Source organism: Lactuca virosa, chromosome 8 (genome assembly GCF_052849685.1).
Source record: "Lactuca virosa cultivar CGN04683 chromosome 8, Lactuca_virosa_CGN04683_v6, whole genome shotgun sequence".
Taxonomy (NCBI): Eukaryota; Viridiplantae; Streptophyta; class Magnoliopsida; order Asterales; family Asteraceae; genus Lactuca; species Lactuca virosa.
The window spans coordinates 178,898,828-178,912,403 of NC_136433.1; the positions used below are offsets into that span (position 1 = coordinate 178,898,828).

Below are 13,576 nucleotides of genomic sequence, written 5' to 3' on the forward strand. Positions count from 1 at the left end.
ATGGGTGTTTGTTTGTTTTGCTTGATAGAATTCGATGGGTTTAAATCAATAGCTTTAGGTTGGTGTTTTGTTTTGCTTGATAGAAATCGATGGGTTTAAATCAAATTTTGGTGTTTGGGAATGTATGAAGTTTGAAGAACATCATCTGAGTTTCCAAGAAACAAGAGAGGGAAGACTGAATGTTGGAAGTCTGGAACCCTTGATCGAGAGAGAGAGAGAGAGAGAGAGAGATTTTCTTTTAATCATAAAAATATTTAAATAAATAAAAAAACTGAAAAAACAAAAAAGAATGGTAAAATCGTCATTACAAAAAAGTTTAAAGTAAATTGGACCAAACTCGCAACAAAATGAAAACTTTGGACCTGTGGTGCTAGTCCAAAATTTTTTGGACCAAAGTGACAATTTTCAGCAAACCATAGAGACCATTTGTGTAGTTTTGTCTATTCATTATTATTTTTTATTCAATTGATTGAAACGTTCAACCCATCTTAATTCTGAGGTGACGAAGAAAGCATACGAGCCTTTTTTCATGCATTTCCCCGATGTCCGGAGAAAGCTGAAATCACTAGGTTTCCCCTTACCGAAAGGAAGAGCGGAAAATGGCATGGACCATGAGCATATTCTTAAAGTTTAGAAAATAGCAGGGTTAAAGTGTACAAGTTTTGAAAGTGTAGCCCCATTTTCACAAACTAATCCAAAGATGAGGGTTCTCCTCCAACATTGCCAATTCTACTTGAGCCGCCATGTCCAAGTCAAACCCACAAGCTTTGACCATCCAAAATTTTCCACGGTCAAAAACCTGAAATATTTCCTTCTTCTTCATCTTCTTTACCTTCCGAGAACCCGACATCGTCTCTCTCCATCACATCCCCCTTAAATATCCATTTTCAATTCATAAAAAAACGAAACCACGAATCATTCAACTGAAAAACCAAACAAAATCCCCAAAAGTTTCTTCAATAATTCCCATGGCTTCCTCTGGTGGCAGCTTGAATACTTCCACTACGACTTCTCAGTACCCACCTTTCTCTTTCTCGACGTCTTTCAGTGATCTTATTGCTTCTAATACCGGTGAAGATCCCAATTGGGGGTTCTTCAGTGGCGGCGGTGGTGGCGAAAGTCCAAAACCAACTCCGACGCCGTTCTCCCCGTCTGCTTTCCTTTCTACACCAACTGGGTTGAACCAAAACCAGTTCTTGGATTCTCCTTTCTTCCCTTTCAATTCGAATGTAAGATTCTTTTCCTTTTACAGATAAAATTTTCATTTTTATTGATGGGTTTGATCATCTTCAACAACTGGGATAATTAATAATTGTGGTGTTGATTTTTACAGATTGTTCCATCTCCGACAACCGGAAGCTTTTCTGGTTTGGATTTCAAGGATGAAGAAAGAACATATTCTAACTTTTCATTTCAATCACAAGCAAGACCTCTTGCTTCCATGGCTTCAATCAAGATGGTATTAATCTTTTATTTTGTGTACTTTTTTGGATATACATGACATAATTTCCTTTTTTTTTTTTTTTTTTCATTTCAAGTACATGATAAACAAAAGTACAAGTGATGACGTATACTCTTGTCTTGCTTAATATTGTTTATTTCCATTTTGTTTTAATTTTTTTTGGTGGGACATAATTTTTTGGCCCATTACGTTACATGGAAATTACGTAACAAATTGTTTTTGTAATTGAGAAGTGAGAATGAATTCCCATTTATAATTCGATGTGTTTTTGGTTTTGAAAAGGAAGAACAAGTAAAAACTCAACCACAACAATGGGGAAAACAAACAGATTTCACATCAGAAATCAACAAAAATAAATCCGAATCAACACAATCGGTTCAAACCCAATACGTTTCTGATCCATCTCTAGCCATTAAAGATCAAACAAGATTAGAAGATGGTTACAATTGGAGAAAATACGGTCAAAAACAAGTCAAAGGAAGCGAAAACCCTAGAAGTTATTACAAATGTACGTTCCCTAATTGCCCAACAAAGAAGAAAGTCGAAAGAAACTTAGAAGGACATATCACGGAAATCGTTTACAAAGGAAATCATAGTCATGCAAAGCCTCAAAATGCCAAGAAATCATCTTCAAACTCTTATAGTGAAGCCCCAATTGAAAGCAATCATTTCGATTCTTCGGCATCATTTGGGGAAGATGAGTTTGAGCAAGGCTCCTCAATTAGTAAATCCGGTGATGACCATGAAAACGAGCCCGATGCAAAAAGATGGTAAGTTGAGTTAGGGTTTTGTTTGTATCGATAAATCATATCAATTAGCTGAAAAGATAGTTTAGATTATAATTTCTTCTGGTTTTTAGCTTATAAGTTAGCTTATCAATAAACTATCTAAATATAGTTTATCAAAAAGCTAGTTTATTAGTTAAACGCTGAATTATAATAAACTAGCTTATTAATGCATTTAAAAGAATGTGTTTTTCTTAATGAATTTCAAATGGGTTTTTTGCAGGAAGGGTGAGACCGAGAGCGAAGCTATTTCGGGTCCCGGGAGTCGAACGGTTCGGGAACCGAGGATTGTGGTTCAAACCACGAGTGATATTGATATTCTTGATGATGGTTATAGATGGAGGAAATATGGACAAAAAGTCGTAAAAGGCAATCCAAATCCAAGGTACATCTATAGTTTTGTTAAATTTTATGTCATATCTAAAACCATCTTCTCACGGTTACTCATTTTGATGGTTGTTGAAAAATCAATTTATCTTTGAATAGTGACCAAAAAAAAAGTTGACTTGACTTGACTTTTAGTAGCAGTCACAAAAATCTTGTACTAAATAGTCGTTGAACATGCTTTAAACCTTGCACGTTTTATCTAATAAACGTTTTTCAAACCCAAAAGCCTTTTTTTCCCCATTGAATGCCTCGTGGAAATTTTGTAAAAAAATCAGGGACTTAACGTGGAAAACATCTTTTCTTAAACTTCTTCTACCAAATCGTTTTCTCTCCATTTAGTTAGAAAAAAAATACACATGTATATCTTAATAGATTAATGTGCCCTTACTTTTTCACTTAATAGGGATATATTATTAATTTCTTTTCCTAACTTGAACTTTTGCAACTATTTTTAGGAGTTACTATAAGTGCACTTTCATCGGGTGTCCAGTGAGAAAACATGTTGAACGCGCATCACACGACTTGAGAGCTGTGATCACAACTTATGAAGGGAAACACAACCATGATGTGCCCGCACCACGTGGTAGTGGGAGTTACGCCATTAATCGGCCACCAACATCTAACAATGGTAACACCAATAACAACTACGGACTCATGGCCATAAGGTCATCTGCAAACTACTCAAGTAGTTTGCAGAGTACATCGGGGTTGACCAACAACAGTGGTCAACCCCCGTACACACTGCAAATGCTGCAGAACTCCGGGAGCAATGGGCTCCCGGAGAGTTCTTATGTGAATCAGAACCGGGGAAAAAACGGGTCGTTATCGAGCGCTAAGGAAGAACCCGAAGACGAGTTGTTTTACAACTCTTTTCTAGGGTGATGAAAGAAAAATGATCAAAGGATCAGTTAGTTTTGAGTTTTGTGAACTAATTTGGTAGGAAATTGTATTTGTTGTATCATAGATAATAAAAAAGTTGGAAATATTCTTTGGTTAAATCAAATAAAAACATGTAAGTTAATTCGTTTAAACAAAGATTATACTTTTTTTTTCCGTCCAAATTGATCGTTTTCTTTTGAATATATATTCTTTACATGTAAAGTGGACCATGATATGTGCAAAATGTATTTGTAATGTGAACAAATAATAAAAACACAAAAGGAGCTTTAATTACATATTACACATAGGTTTTTTTTGCTAGAGTGTACCCTGAGAGCATGGCTGATAACCCGAGAATGAAGAACGCAAAAAATTCCATGCTAATACATGCGGCTAAAGAGTCTGTAAATATGTTGTCCGCTCCTTCCCTCATCCTGTTTGTCATTGGTATTGCTGATGAGGCTGCTGATATCAATAGATACGCTATAATCTACGTTTTAATAAACATTAAAAATTATAATCTTATAATGTGTTCAAACATTTTTTTTAGTAAAACTTAAGTTTCTACTAGACAAATAATTATAAAAGTTTTTAATGAATAAATCAAATATCGCCTACAACCTTTGTTCTAGATTGAATGTAATACACTAACACACGTATTCTAAATGATTGAAGTTCCGACTTCACTAAACATTAGTGCATTATGAAATTTGATTTCTGTTTTAGCTGATTTTCCTAATTGCTAGTTCTCTCTAGTTTCTATAATTATGTTCCTATTTTATAGCATCGGCTTACTTAATCAAAACTATATTTATGACTTTTATATTGTTTTTAATGTTATATCATATATAATTTTTAGAAATTATGTCCTGTAAGCATCTATCTTGTAGTGAAAAATGTTTTTTTTTTTAAAGATAAATAATTAAGAAAGTCTAAAAGTGCCGCTCTGATAGGTTTATCTAAAAAAAAACTTCAGTTTTCTCTCATAATCAAAACACTAGCAATTATAACTATTGTAAAAACGATATATTAGAAGTATTGATTATGAAAGGTTGGTGACAACTTTTGTTTCAAAAAATTTTTAGTCTCATGAGTCATGTAACTATGTGAGATTATATATATATTGTATTATCATTATTTTGTCTTGATTGTTTTCATAACATTTATTGACTTATCATAGTATTAACAAATTTTGTTTATATATAAAAAAAATTATATTAAAGAGAATTTTTTTATTTTTCGCAGAGTCTTCAAAATCAAGAGAACACTCTGTGATTAGGGTTTGGTATAAAACTAAGAAACCCGAGATTTGACAATGACGGTGTCATGGTTTTTTGTTCCAATGTAATTCCTTGATAACTATTAAGTTTGAAATTGTGACAAATATTAAATATCTAAAAACCTTATAAAACTTCAAAATTTTGTCAATCATAATTATTATTATCTATATGTAATGATTGTTAATGGATAGTATAATTTTAAATACAACTGCAAATAGAATGTAGAATATGCTGTTTTTTAAACAATAGAATATATTTCAATTTACGAACGTAACAATGAATGGTTCAATACCTAACAAAAAAACAAAAAATACTTTTTATAATAAGGTCAAAATTCATTGGAAGCTTCGAACCAAACTTTGACAGCCATAACTCCCAAATACCCAACTGTCCTCTTTAAATTAAATTAAATAATAATAATATAATAATGATAATAAACCACAATACCTCATCCACAAGACAATTTATTTTTGTCCCTTTTCTTTATTATAAATTATTATGAAATGTCTTCTCACGTTTTGTTTCGGATGTCGATGCTTTCAAGCTATATATACACTTACGTGTTGGTTTTTGTTTCATTTAATAATTTAATGGATATATAATTTAGTTTCATAAGTTATATATCAATGTAATTTTATGATTTTGTGCAAAAATAACAACCTTAATAAATACATAAATAAAAAAGATTTATTTATTAAATTTACCTTTTTTTCTAAACTAAACTTTATTTATCCTCCTCTTCCATTTTTCAAGTTCATTCATCGAAAGCCAAATTGCATACTATTATAATTATAATATTATTATTTTTTAATCTTGTAAAAAATCATTATAGTTTAGAATTTGTTTGGTCTAACCTCAAGATTTCTTATTTTATGATTTGACCATTATAATTTAAAAGTTTACAAAAAGCAACTCTAATTAAACAAAATATTCTTCTGGTATAGAAAAAAACTATTAATGGTTAAATAAATAAATAAAACTAACAAGAGTTATTACAAAAACAAACTTTTATGGAATGTGACATTGCTCAACTATTGTTGACTTAATTAATTTGTTAGTTATAATTTATGAATAGTCACGTGTATTACCATATACATATTATATATTATTAATTAATTATTTATAGAAAACTTTATATCTAATAGAAAAACTAATTGTTTGAAAAAGTAGTTGTTAGTTGATAAAAAATGACATTTGATAAAACTAGCTAATAAGTTATTAAAAAATATGTGAAACGACTTAAAAGGCATGTTTAAGGTTAAGTTTTTTTTAAATTATAAAATTTTTCTTTTAAAATTCACTTAAATCATTAAATTGCTAGTCGGAATAACTTTTTAAAAACTAGCTTATAGAATATTTTTTTATTTGACAAACACGAAAACTTAAAAAAACTTGAAAAACTTATAAATAATGAACCATTTTTAACACTAACTTGACTTGATATATTAATAATATAATCATAATAGTTTCGAAAAACTTACAATTTTTTAAGTTCGTATTTGTTAGTTATGTTTAATATTTCAGAAACTTAAAATATCAATATTTAAAGTATATAACAATATATGAATCTAGTTTACTTTATTTTATTATTTCAAATTTTTAAATTTCTTCTCATCTATAATCTATAATTAGAGCAGTTATAAAACAAAAAAACATTTTATTTGCACTTTCATATACAATGATAAAATAGTAATAGTCCGACGTTTAGAAGAAATAGATTATATTGTTCATATATTTATATCACCACTATCTATTTCACAACACTTTATAATATATGAAAGAAATAAATGAACAGACTCTTATTCATCTAAAAAATAATAAATAATATTCAATAAACCACTTGTATTTATGTATTTTATACGTTGTGTTTCCAAATAAACAATGTATTTTCTTTTAGTTGTTTTAAAATGAATTACATGATTTTGTTTTAAACTGATTATATCAATCACATTATTTTGTTCTAATTTAAACAAAATGAATAACATGAATGATACATCTTGAAGTAAATATCGATAATCTATATTAACAAATTTGAAAAGGAAAACTATATGAATATAATTACTAATATTATGAATATATAAAAAAGTCAATGTATAAATTAGTCAAAGTCAAACGCCGTTTCTTTCTAATAACAGAGGATATCAATGCTATCAATTTTTATGAAAAAGATAAAGTTGATGAAATGAGATTAATCAAGCAAACCTGATCACCGAAGAAATTAATCAGCGCCAAATTCCGGCCGGAAATTATCTGTTTTCCGTTCGACATCTCGTAAATCTGCCTCCACGATTGCAATCCTGTGTATAACGTTGACAAAATCGCAATCGCCAATGCATACCTGTTCATACAATTCATCATCAAATTCATCTGAAATCCCAAATCAAACAGTGGATACAACTACTCCGATTGCAAATCGAACCTGTATTCTTCGTATTCATCGAAATTCCTCCCCCGACCATGCTTGTTACTAGCCATGATTATGAACGCAAGCACCGAGAAAACAAAACCTAAAACTCTCAATCCTAGAGATACTCTTTTAAGCGTGTCTTCATGCCTCCATCGTCTTAAAATTCCGGTGACGCCGTATCCCGGTGGAGGAGGTAGAGGCGTTTGCGTCGGATCAGTGTTCTCGTTCTCCACATCTGGTGGCGCTGTAGGTGTTGGACTCTTCGCCGGCGGTGGTGACGATGAGAATGATGTCATCTCAGCAGTTCAAATTCGATACTGATGGGCGATTTTTGCGATTGGTGTTTGAATGGAGAGAATTTGGAAGATATGAAGGTTGTGGAATATACTTCCAAGTTCCAAACGGCATGACAGCAAAGCAAGCAAGATTGTTCTTTCTGACAACTCATCATTCACCAATAGAAGTTTATGGACGACAATCTAAAAATTAAAAAGCATTAAATTTAGTACCTTTTTCCAGCTTAAAAAAAAAATCAGAACTTGTATTTTGATAGATATAGTCCAAAAGAATGAAATCTTGCAAAGATGATCCCTATTTCAAACTAAATTAGCATTGTTCATCCCTTCATCTAACCATGTTGGCATGTTTACATTCTCCCATTAACATCCCATGATGTGCAAGTTGCATGAAGGCATTTATGTTATTAACCCTAATTTGCCATCTGCTTATTTAAGAAGAACGAAAATGGGTTTCAATTACATTCTTCAACCTTCATCTAATGTAAACCCCCTTATTTGAAAATGTTTTTTTGTGCATGTGGACATCCAACAATCCTCGAAGAAAATTATGTTCGTGTTCTGAGGTGGTAATGGTTAAGGTTTGTTAGTTTTATTAACTATCTTTTTAACGATTGAATTTTTATAAGCTACCTAGAAGATAGAAAAACGACATAATTACAGCAGGGTGTCAATAAAAGTTTTGTAACCAAGAAACTCAATTGACTTTAAGTTAAATGGAGAAAAATAGATGAAAAGTTGCCACTCTTTTGGTAGAGCTTCTATTTTAATCTACGGGTCTTCAACTAAAGAGTTTGAGATTAGGAGAGGGTTGAGGCAACGAGATCTTCTTTCTCCTTTTCTCTTTGTCCTTGCAATGGAAGGTCTTAGTATTTCCTTGAAAGAAGCGTGTGATCGTCATCTTTTTCAAGGTATCGCTTTTCCTAATAATGGTCATTTGTTATCTCATCTTTTGTATGTGGATGATGATATTTTTATTGGGGAATGGTCGAGGTAAAATTTATAAATCTAAATAGAATTCTTATATGCTTATATCTCGCTTCCAGTTTGAAGTCAATCTTTCTAAAAGCAAAGTTTATGGAATTGGAGTTGAAAATGGTGATGTAGCCCGTCTTGCAAGTATCTTGAAGTGTGAACTCACAAAGTTTCCTCATACGTATATTGGTCTTGCTATCGAAGTTAACATGAAACTTGCAAAAAATTAGAGTCCAAAAGTAGAAAATTTTAAAGCTAAATTGTCTAAATGGATGGTTGAGAATCTTTCTTTTGGTGGGAGGCTCACCCTTGTCAACTCCGTTTTAGGAAGTCTTCCTCTTTTTTGTATTGCTCTTTTTAAAGCTCCCATGAAAGTGATTGAGCTTTTGGAGAGCATTAGAAGAAGGTTTCTTTGGGGTGATATTGAAAATAAGAGAAAAAATCATTGGGTAAATATTGTGACGTTAATTGCATTGTGCTCATCAACATGTAAGTTGCACAATATTGAATGAGAGAATGATAATCCCTTTCAAATGAGATACTGTGTATGATAAGACAGATGAAGGTTCTTATTATGTTGACAAAAAATTTTAAATTTAAAGAACTACTTATTGTTATGTTAACTATATGAAAGTCATTGAGTTAATTAGCCAGTAGTGTACCAAACATGTTTTTTTTTTCTTCCAAAAACAGTACTAACAATTGTTCCAATATTTCAAACACTTAAAAAAAAAACACGATTAACTCCTCAAAGCTTTCCAATATAGTAAACATAAACCACAAAACCAAATTTTAAATTTTGTTAATAGCTTCGGCCCCAATATGTCCATTTCTTGGCAGGTTTCCCAGATGCAAAGCACAAGGTACCTGTCACAAATATTAAGTTACAGAAATGCCCTTATTGTCCATGTAAAAGACGTAAATACCCTTATTGGATGGTAGAAAATATAGCAATTTAAAAATTATAAAAATTATACCTTCGGGCAGTTCAGGCTGTTCAAATGGAGAGCAAAGTGTCTTAGCCGCTCCTGTCTCTCCTTTTGTCTTTGTTTTCACATCCTTCTCCACTTCCTGAAATATATTATTAAATTTAAAACTTATATAACATAATAAATTAATAATAAATGGATAATCCTTTTTTGTTATATTTTGCCTTTTACTACACATCACAACTATTGTCTCAAATTTTGTAATACCATGAGTTGCCAAGGAACAACAATAACTATTTCAATAGTAAATTACATTTTTGATCCCTATTTATAGCTTCTTTTGCAAATCTAGTCCCAAAAAGCTTTCTCTTGCAACTTTGGTCCTTATTTGAGCTTCTTGTAATGTTTTTGGTCCTTGTTCTAAATTAAATGACTACTTTTGGGCTCTGAGTTTAGTTGACTTTTGCAATTTTGGTCCTTATTTAAGCTTCTTGTAATGTTTTTGGTCCTTGTTCCAAATTAAATGAGTACTTTTGGTCCCTGAGTTTAGTTGACTTTTGCAATTTTGATCCCATAAATAGTCATTTTACTTCCCAAAAAGATACAAAAACCTCAAATAAGGACCAAAACTGCAAGGGCCAAAACTGAAAATATTAGTTATCCTCAAGGACTAAAAATGTAATTTACTCGTACTTTAATCTACCTTCTGAAAATTTTGCATCTATAAAAATTTAGTATACACATTGCATTTTTTGTAAGTTGAACATGAAGCATCTCTTTTGTAAATTTATAAAGAAAAAGATAAACAACTTTTTGTAATTAATTATGTTAATAAAAACAAAGGTATTACCTCTTCATCACACCATGGAGCCAAAATCAATTTCTTTTGACCTAAAGCTTTAATAAACTCATCCCATGTTTTTGTCACTTCAACACACGCATCACGTTTTTGTTTAGCAACATTAAACATACTTTGTTGAACATCATCCAACAACTCCTTCACTTTCACCAAATCCGCCATTGGAATATCAATTTTCTCTCCATTGTCACGCCTAACAACACGCACCTGAAAAACAAACAGCTTATTTTTTTATAATTCCAACGGAATCACCAATTCCACGGAATCACCAATTCCACGGAATCACTAATTCCACAGAATCATCGATTCCATGGAATCACCGATTCCATTCCGATCCTATCCCAATTCCAATTCCATTACCTGTTTATTGGTGACATCTCTAGGTCCAATTTCAATCCTTAAAGGAACACCTTTCATTTCCCAATGAGAATACTTCCAACCAGGGGAATAGTTTTCTCTCAAATCAGCTTCAGAACGAATACCTAAATCACTTAGGGTTTTCACAGTGTCCAAACATGCATCTTTTATTTTTTCAGTGTCTGCATCTTTGTAAGGCACATTGACTACAATAACTTGAACAGCTGCAACTTTAGGAGGCAACACCAGGCCTTTATCATCACCATGAACCATCACCATCACCCCTATCTGTAAACAATAACAATCTACTTTCAAAAATGAAAAATACAATTTTATAATTGGATAGATTTTTTAAAAAGTTAATGAGAAATTAGTCTGATTAATAAATACCGTGCGTGTACTGTAAGCCCATGAGTTTTGCCACACCATAGCTTTTTCACCCTTTTCATCCTCAAAGTTAATCTCAAACATTTTTGCAAAATTTTGTCCTAAACAGTGGGAAGTTGCACCTTGTACACCACGACCTGTGTTTGGAATGAATGCCTACAAAATAGTTTATGAAGGGCAAAAATGTCATTTAACATTTATTGGTTTATACTTTATATACTATCTTATATAAGTTATAAGTACCTCAACACTTGTGGTGTAAAGTCCACCAGCAAACTTCTCCATTTCACTTTTCTTCCCTTTCACAACAGGGACAGCTAAATACTCCTCATATAGACGTCTGTATAGTTCAAGAATCTCAAGAACCTAAAATACATTATTGTTCAATCAAATTGAGCATCTTATATACAAAAAGGGTATTTGTTTTATAAAAAAAAGATACCATTTTTTCATGTTTCTTTTAATCTTTAAGTTTATTATTTTATACCTCAGTGTCTGCTTCTTCCTTTGTTGCAAAAGCAGTGTGTCCTTCTTGCCAAAGAAACTCACGACTCCTAAAAAGATTTAAGTTTAAGACAAAATTAAAAAGGTGATCATCATGAAGGATTGAATTGAGTAATACGAAGATGATGTGATGAATAAGCACCTGATAAAAGGAGTTGGATTACTAAACTCCCAACGAACTACATTACACCATTGATTAAGTTTCAGAGGTAAATCACGGTGTCCTCTTATCCATTTAGAAAAGTAGGGATACATCACAGTTTCACTAGTAGGGCGAATTGCAATTGGAACTTCTAATTCAGAGTCCCCAGATCTTGTCACCCATGCAACCTAAAAGATTAAAAGAAAAAGAAAGAATTAAAAAGTAGAATACATTCACAAAAGCAATATAGGCATTCATGTTTGTTAATCTACAAAGCACAAGTTAGATGAAAGCAAGAATGTTATGTTTGTTAATATACCTCAGGAGCAAACCCCTCTATGTGATCCTTCTCCTTTTGTAGAACGGTATTAGATACAAAAAGTGGAAAGTAGCAAGTTTTAATCTTCATCTTTTTAATTTCTGCATCAAAGTATGTCTGCATAAAGATGTTAAAAAAACGGTTTATTTAGGGCTTAATTGCATCAGAACAAAAACTGGATTGAGCTTAATGGTTTCTTGCTTACTTGCATTATCTCCCAAATGGACATTGTCCATGGGCGGAGGATGTAACAGCCAGAGATTTCATAGTATTCTATCATTTCACCATTTGTAACAACCTATAGGAGCAGAAAAGAACCAAGTTAAAGCATAATAAATACAGAGAAAGCTGGAAAACAATGGATATGTCATATGTTATATACCTCAGAATACCATTCCCCAAAGTTGCCATCTTTAGTATTGGTAAGACCTAGACCAGTTTCCTTCTTCCTTCCCTCTGCAATTACAAGTTTTATGACAATATAAGATAGGGAATATAGATGGTTAGATACATGCATCTGCTTTTATATATAACTTTCATAAAATCTGTGTGTTTGTGTGTAGAACAGAAGAAGCTGACCAAAAACTGGCATTTGATATCAAGCATACTTATGGAATTTGTAATCTAAACAAAAGATCTGAACCATATTTCTAATCTAAACAAAAATTCAGCTGCTTATGGAATTTAAGTGATGTGACTATCAGTTTTTTTCTTGAAATCGGATGCCTCAACATCAATATTGAAGTTTAAAACTAAATCATTTGTTTTGTATCAAACTGTAATTCGTAATTTTATACAGAAGGATTAGAACTTTCACAAATTCCGAAGTTAAACATCAAAACGTCTCTTTTCTCTAACTAATCAAGTCAAACAAACTCATACCCCAAAGTAGTGAGTATGTGTATGTGATTAAGAACATGAGCTCAAAAAGAGAATTCGGTAAAAACACTCACTACTAGACTGCGCAGCTGCATTAGATTTGTTGGCATTAGCAGGCTTGTCTCCCTTTCCACCAGCCATGTCTTTTGACTTTCTGCTTGGATAAAAATTAAACATTAGAAATCCATAACCAAGAGTTAACAACGAAAATCGAGATAATCAATGGGACTAAGTAGATGCCTGATTTCTAGTCAATGCAGAAGAAGGTTGTTAAGTTCTTACTTGTGGCGAAAATCAAGAATGATCGAAAGCCGTTAACAAACAAGAAGAAGCAGGAACTCTCCCCCGTCCGAAATCTGGTAGCTGTTTTCCGGTCAACCGCCGGTGTCGCAGCAATTTGGATCGAGGGAAACGAAAGCTATAGAGGGAGGCTTTATGTCCAGACTGTTATCCAAACCCTAAAATTGCACCTCACGTTACGACCCTTTGACTTGCAAATTTACAGTTACACCCTTTACTTTTCATATCATGTTAAATTGCACTCAATGTTATTTCGAAAACATGCTATTTGGAAAACATGAAATGATAAAACCCTTGTAACAAGTTATTTTTTAAAATAAAATGAGCATTATAATCCATGAAACAAAATGAGTAAAAAACTATATTATAATCCATTCCTTAAAAATAGATGAAAAGGGAAAATTTAATACGGAGAAGTATTTTATCTCC

At 32.0% G+C, this 13,576-nt stretch overlaps 3 protein-coding genes across 4 annotated transcripts; 1 reads left to right on the top strand and 2 right to left on the bottom strand.

Moving 5' to 3' along the window:
* The first annotated feature begins 840 nt into the window (after nucleotides 1-840).
* WRKY33 (WRKY DNA-binding protein 33) lies at nucleotides 841-3,695 on the top strand. The gene is made up of 5 exons (XM_079068890.1): nucleotides 841-1,229; nucleotides 1,334-1,459; nucleotides 1,745-2,232; nucleotides 2,471-2,632; nucleotides 3,090-3,695. Exons 1-5 carry the CDS (start codon nucleotides 969-971, stop codon nucleotides 3,514-3,516), a joined length of 1,464 nt encoding a protein of 487 aa, XP_078925016.1. The 5' UTR covers nucleotides 841-968; the 3' UTR covers nucleotides 3,517-3,695.
* A 53-nt stretch (nucleotides 3,696-3,748) lies between these two features.
* On the bottom strand, nucleotides 3,749-7,658 carry LOC145133947 (CASP-like protein 4B1). Its single transcript, XM_079068891.1, has 3 exons — nucleotides 7,213-7,658; nucleotides 6,996-7,131; nucleotides 3,749-4,003 (listed from the first exon to the last, which is right to left on the bottom strand). Exons 1-3 carry the CDS (start codon nucleotides 7,494-7,496, stop codon nucleotides 3,812-3,814), a joined length of 612 nt encoding a protein of 203 aa, XP_078925017.1. The 5' UTR covers nucleotides 7,497-7,658; the 3' UTR covers nucleotides 3,749-3,811.
* A 1,470-nt stretch (nucleotides 7,659-9,128) lies between these two features.
* LOC145132166 (proline--tRNA ligase, cytoplasmic-like) lies at nucleotides 9,129-13,304 on the bottom strand. 2 transcript variants are annotated; one of them, XM_079066861.1, is made up of 13 exons: nucleotides 13,130-13,304; nucleotides 12,922-13,001; nucleotides 12,351-12,424; nucleotides 12,174-12,266; nucleotides 11,969-12,085; nucleotides 11,650-11,837; nucleotides 11,491-11,557; nucleotides 11,247-11,369; nucleotides 11,007-11,159; nucleotides 10,620-10,904; nucleotides 10,251-10,466; nucleotides 9,449-9,542; nucleotides 9,129-9,338 (listed from the first exon to the last, which is right to left on the bottom strand). In XM_079066861.1, exons 2-13 carry the CDS (start codon nucleotides 12,986-12,988, stop codon nucleotides 9,274-9,276), a joined length of 1,542 nt encoding a protein of 513 aa, XP_078922987.1. In that variant the 5' UTR covers nucleotides 12,989-13,001; nucleotides 13,130-13,304; the 3' UTR covers nucleotides 9,129-9,273. The 2 variants fall into 2 exon arrangements, with proteins under 2 accessions (XP_078922987.1, XP_078922988.1); XM_079066862.1 differs by having other exon boundaries at nucleotides 13,088-13,304.
* Nucleotides 13,305-13,576: the final 272 nt, after the last annotated feature.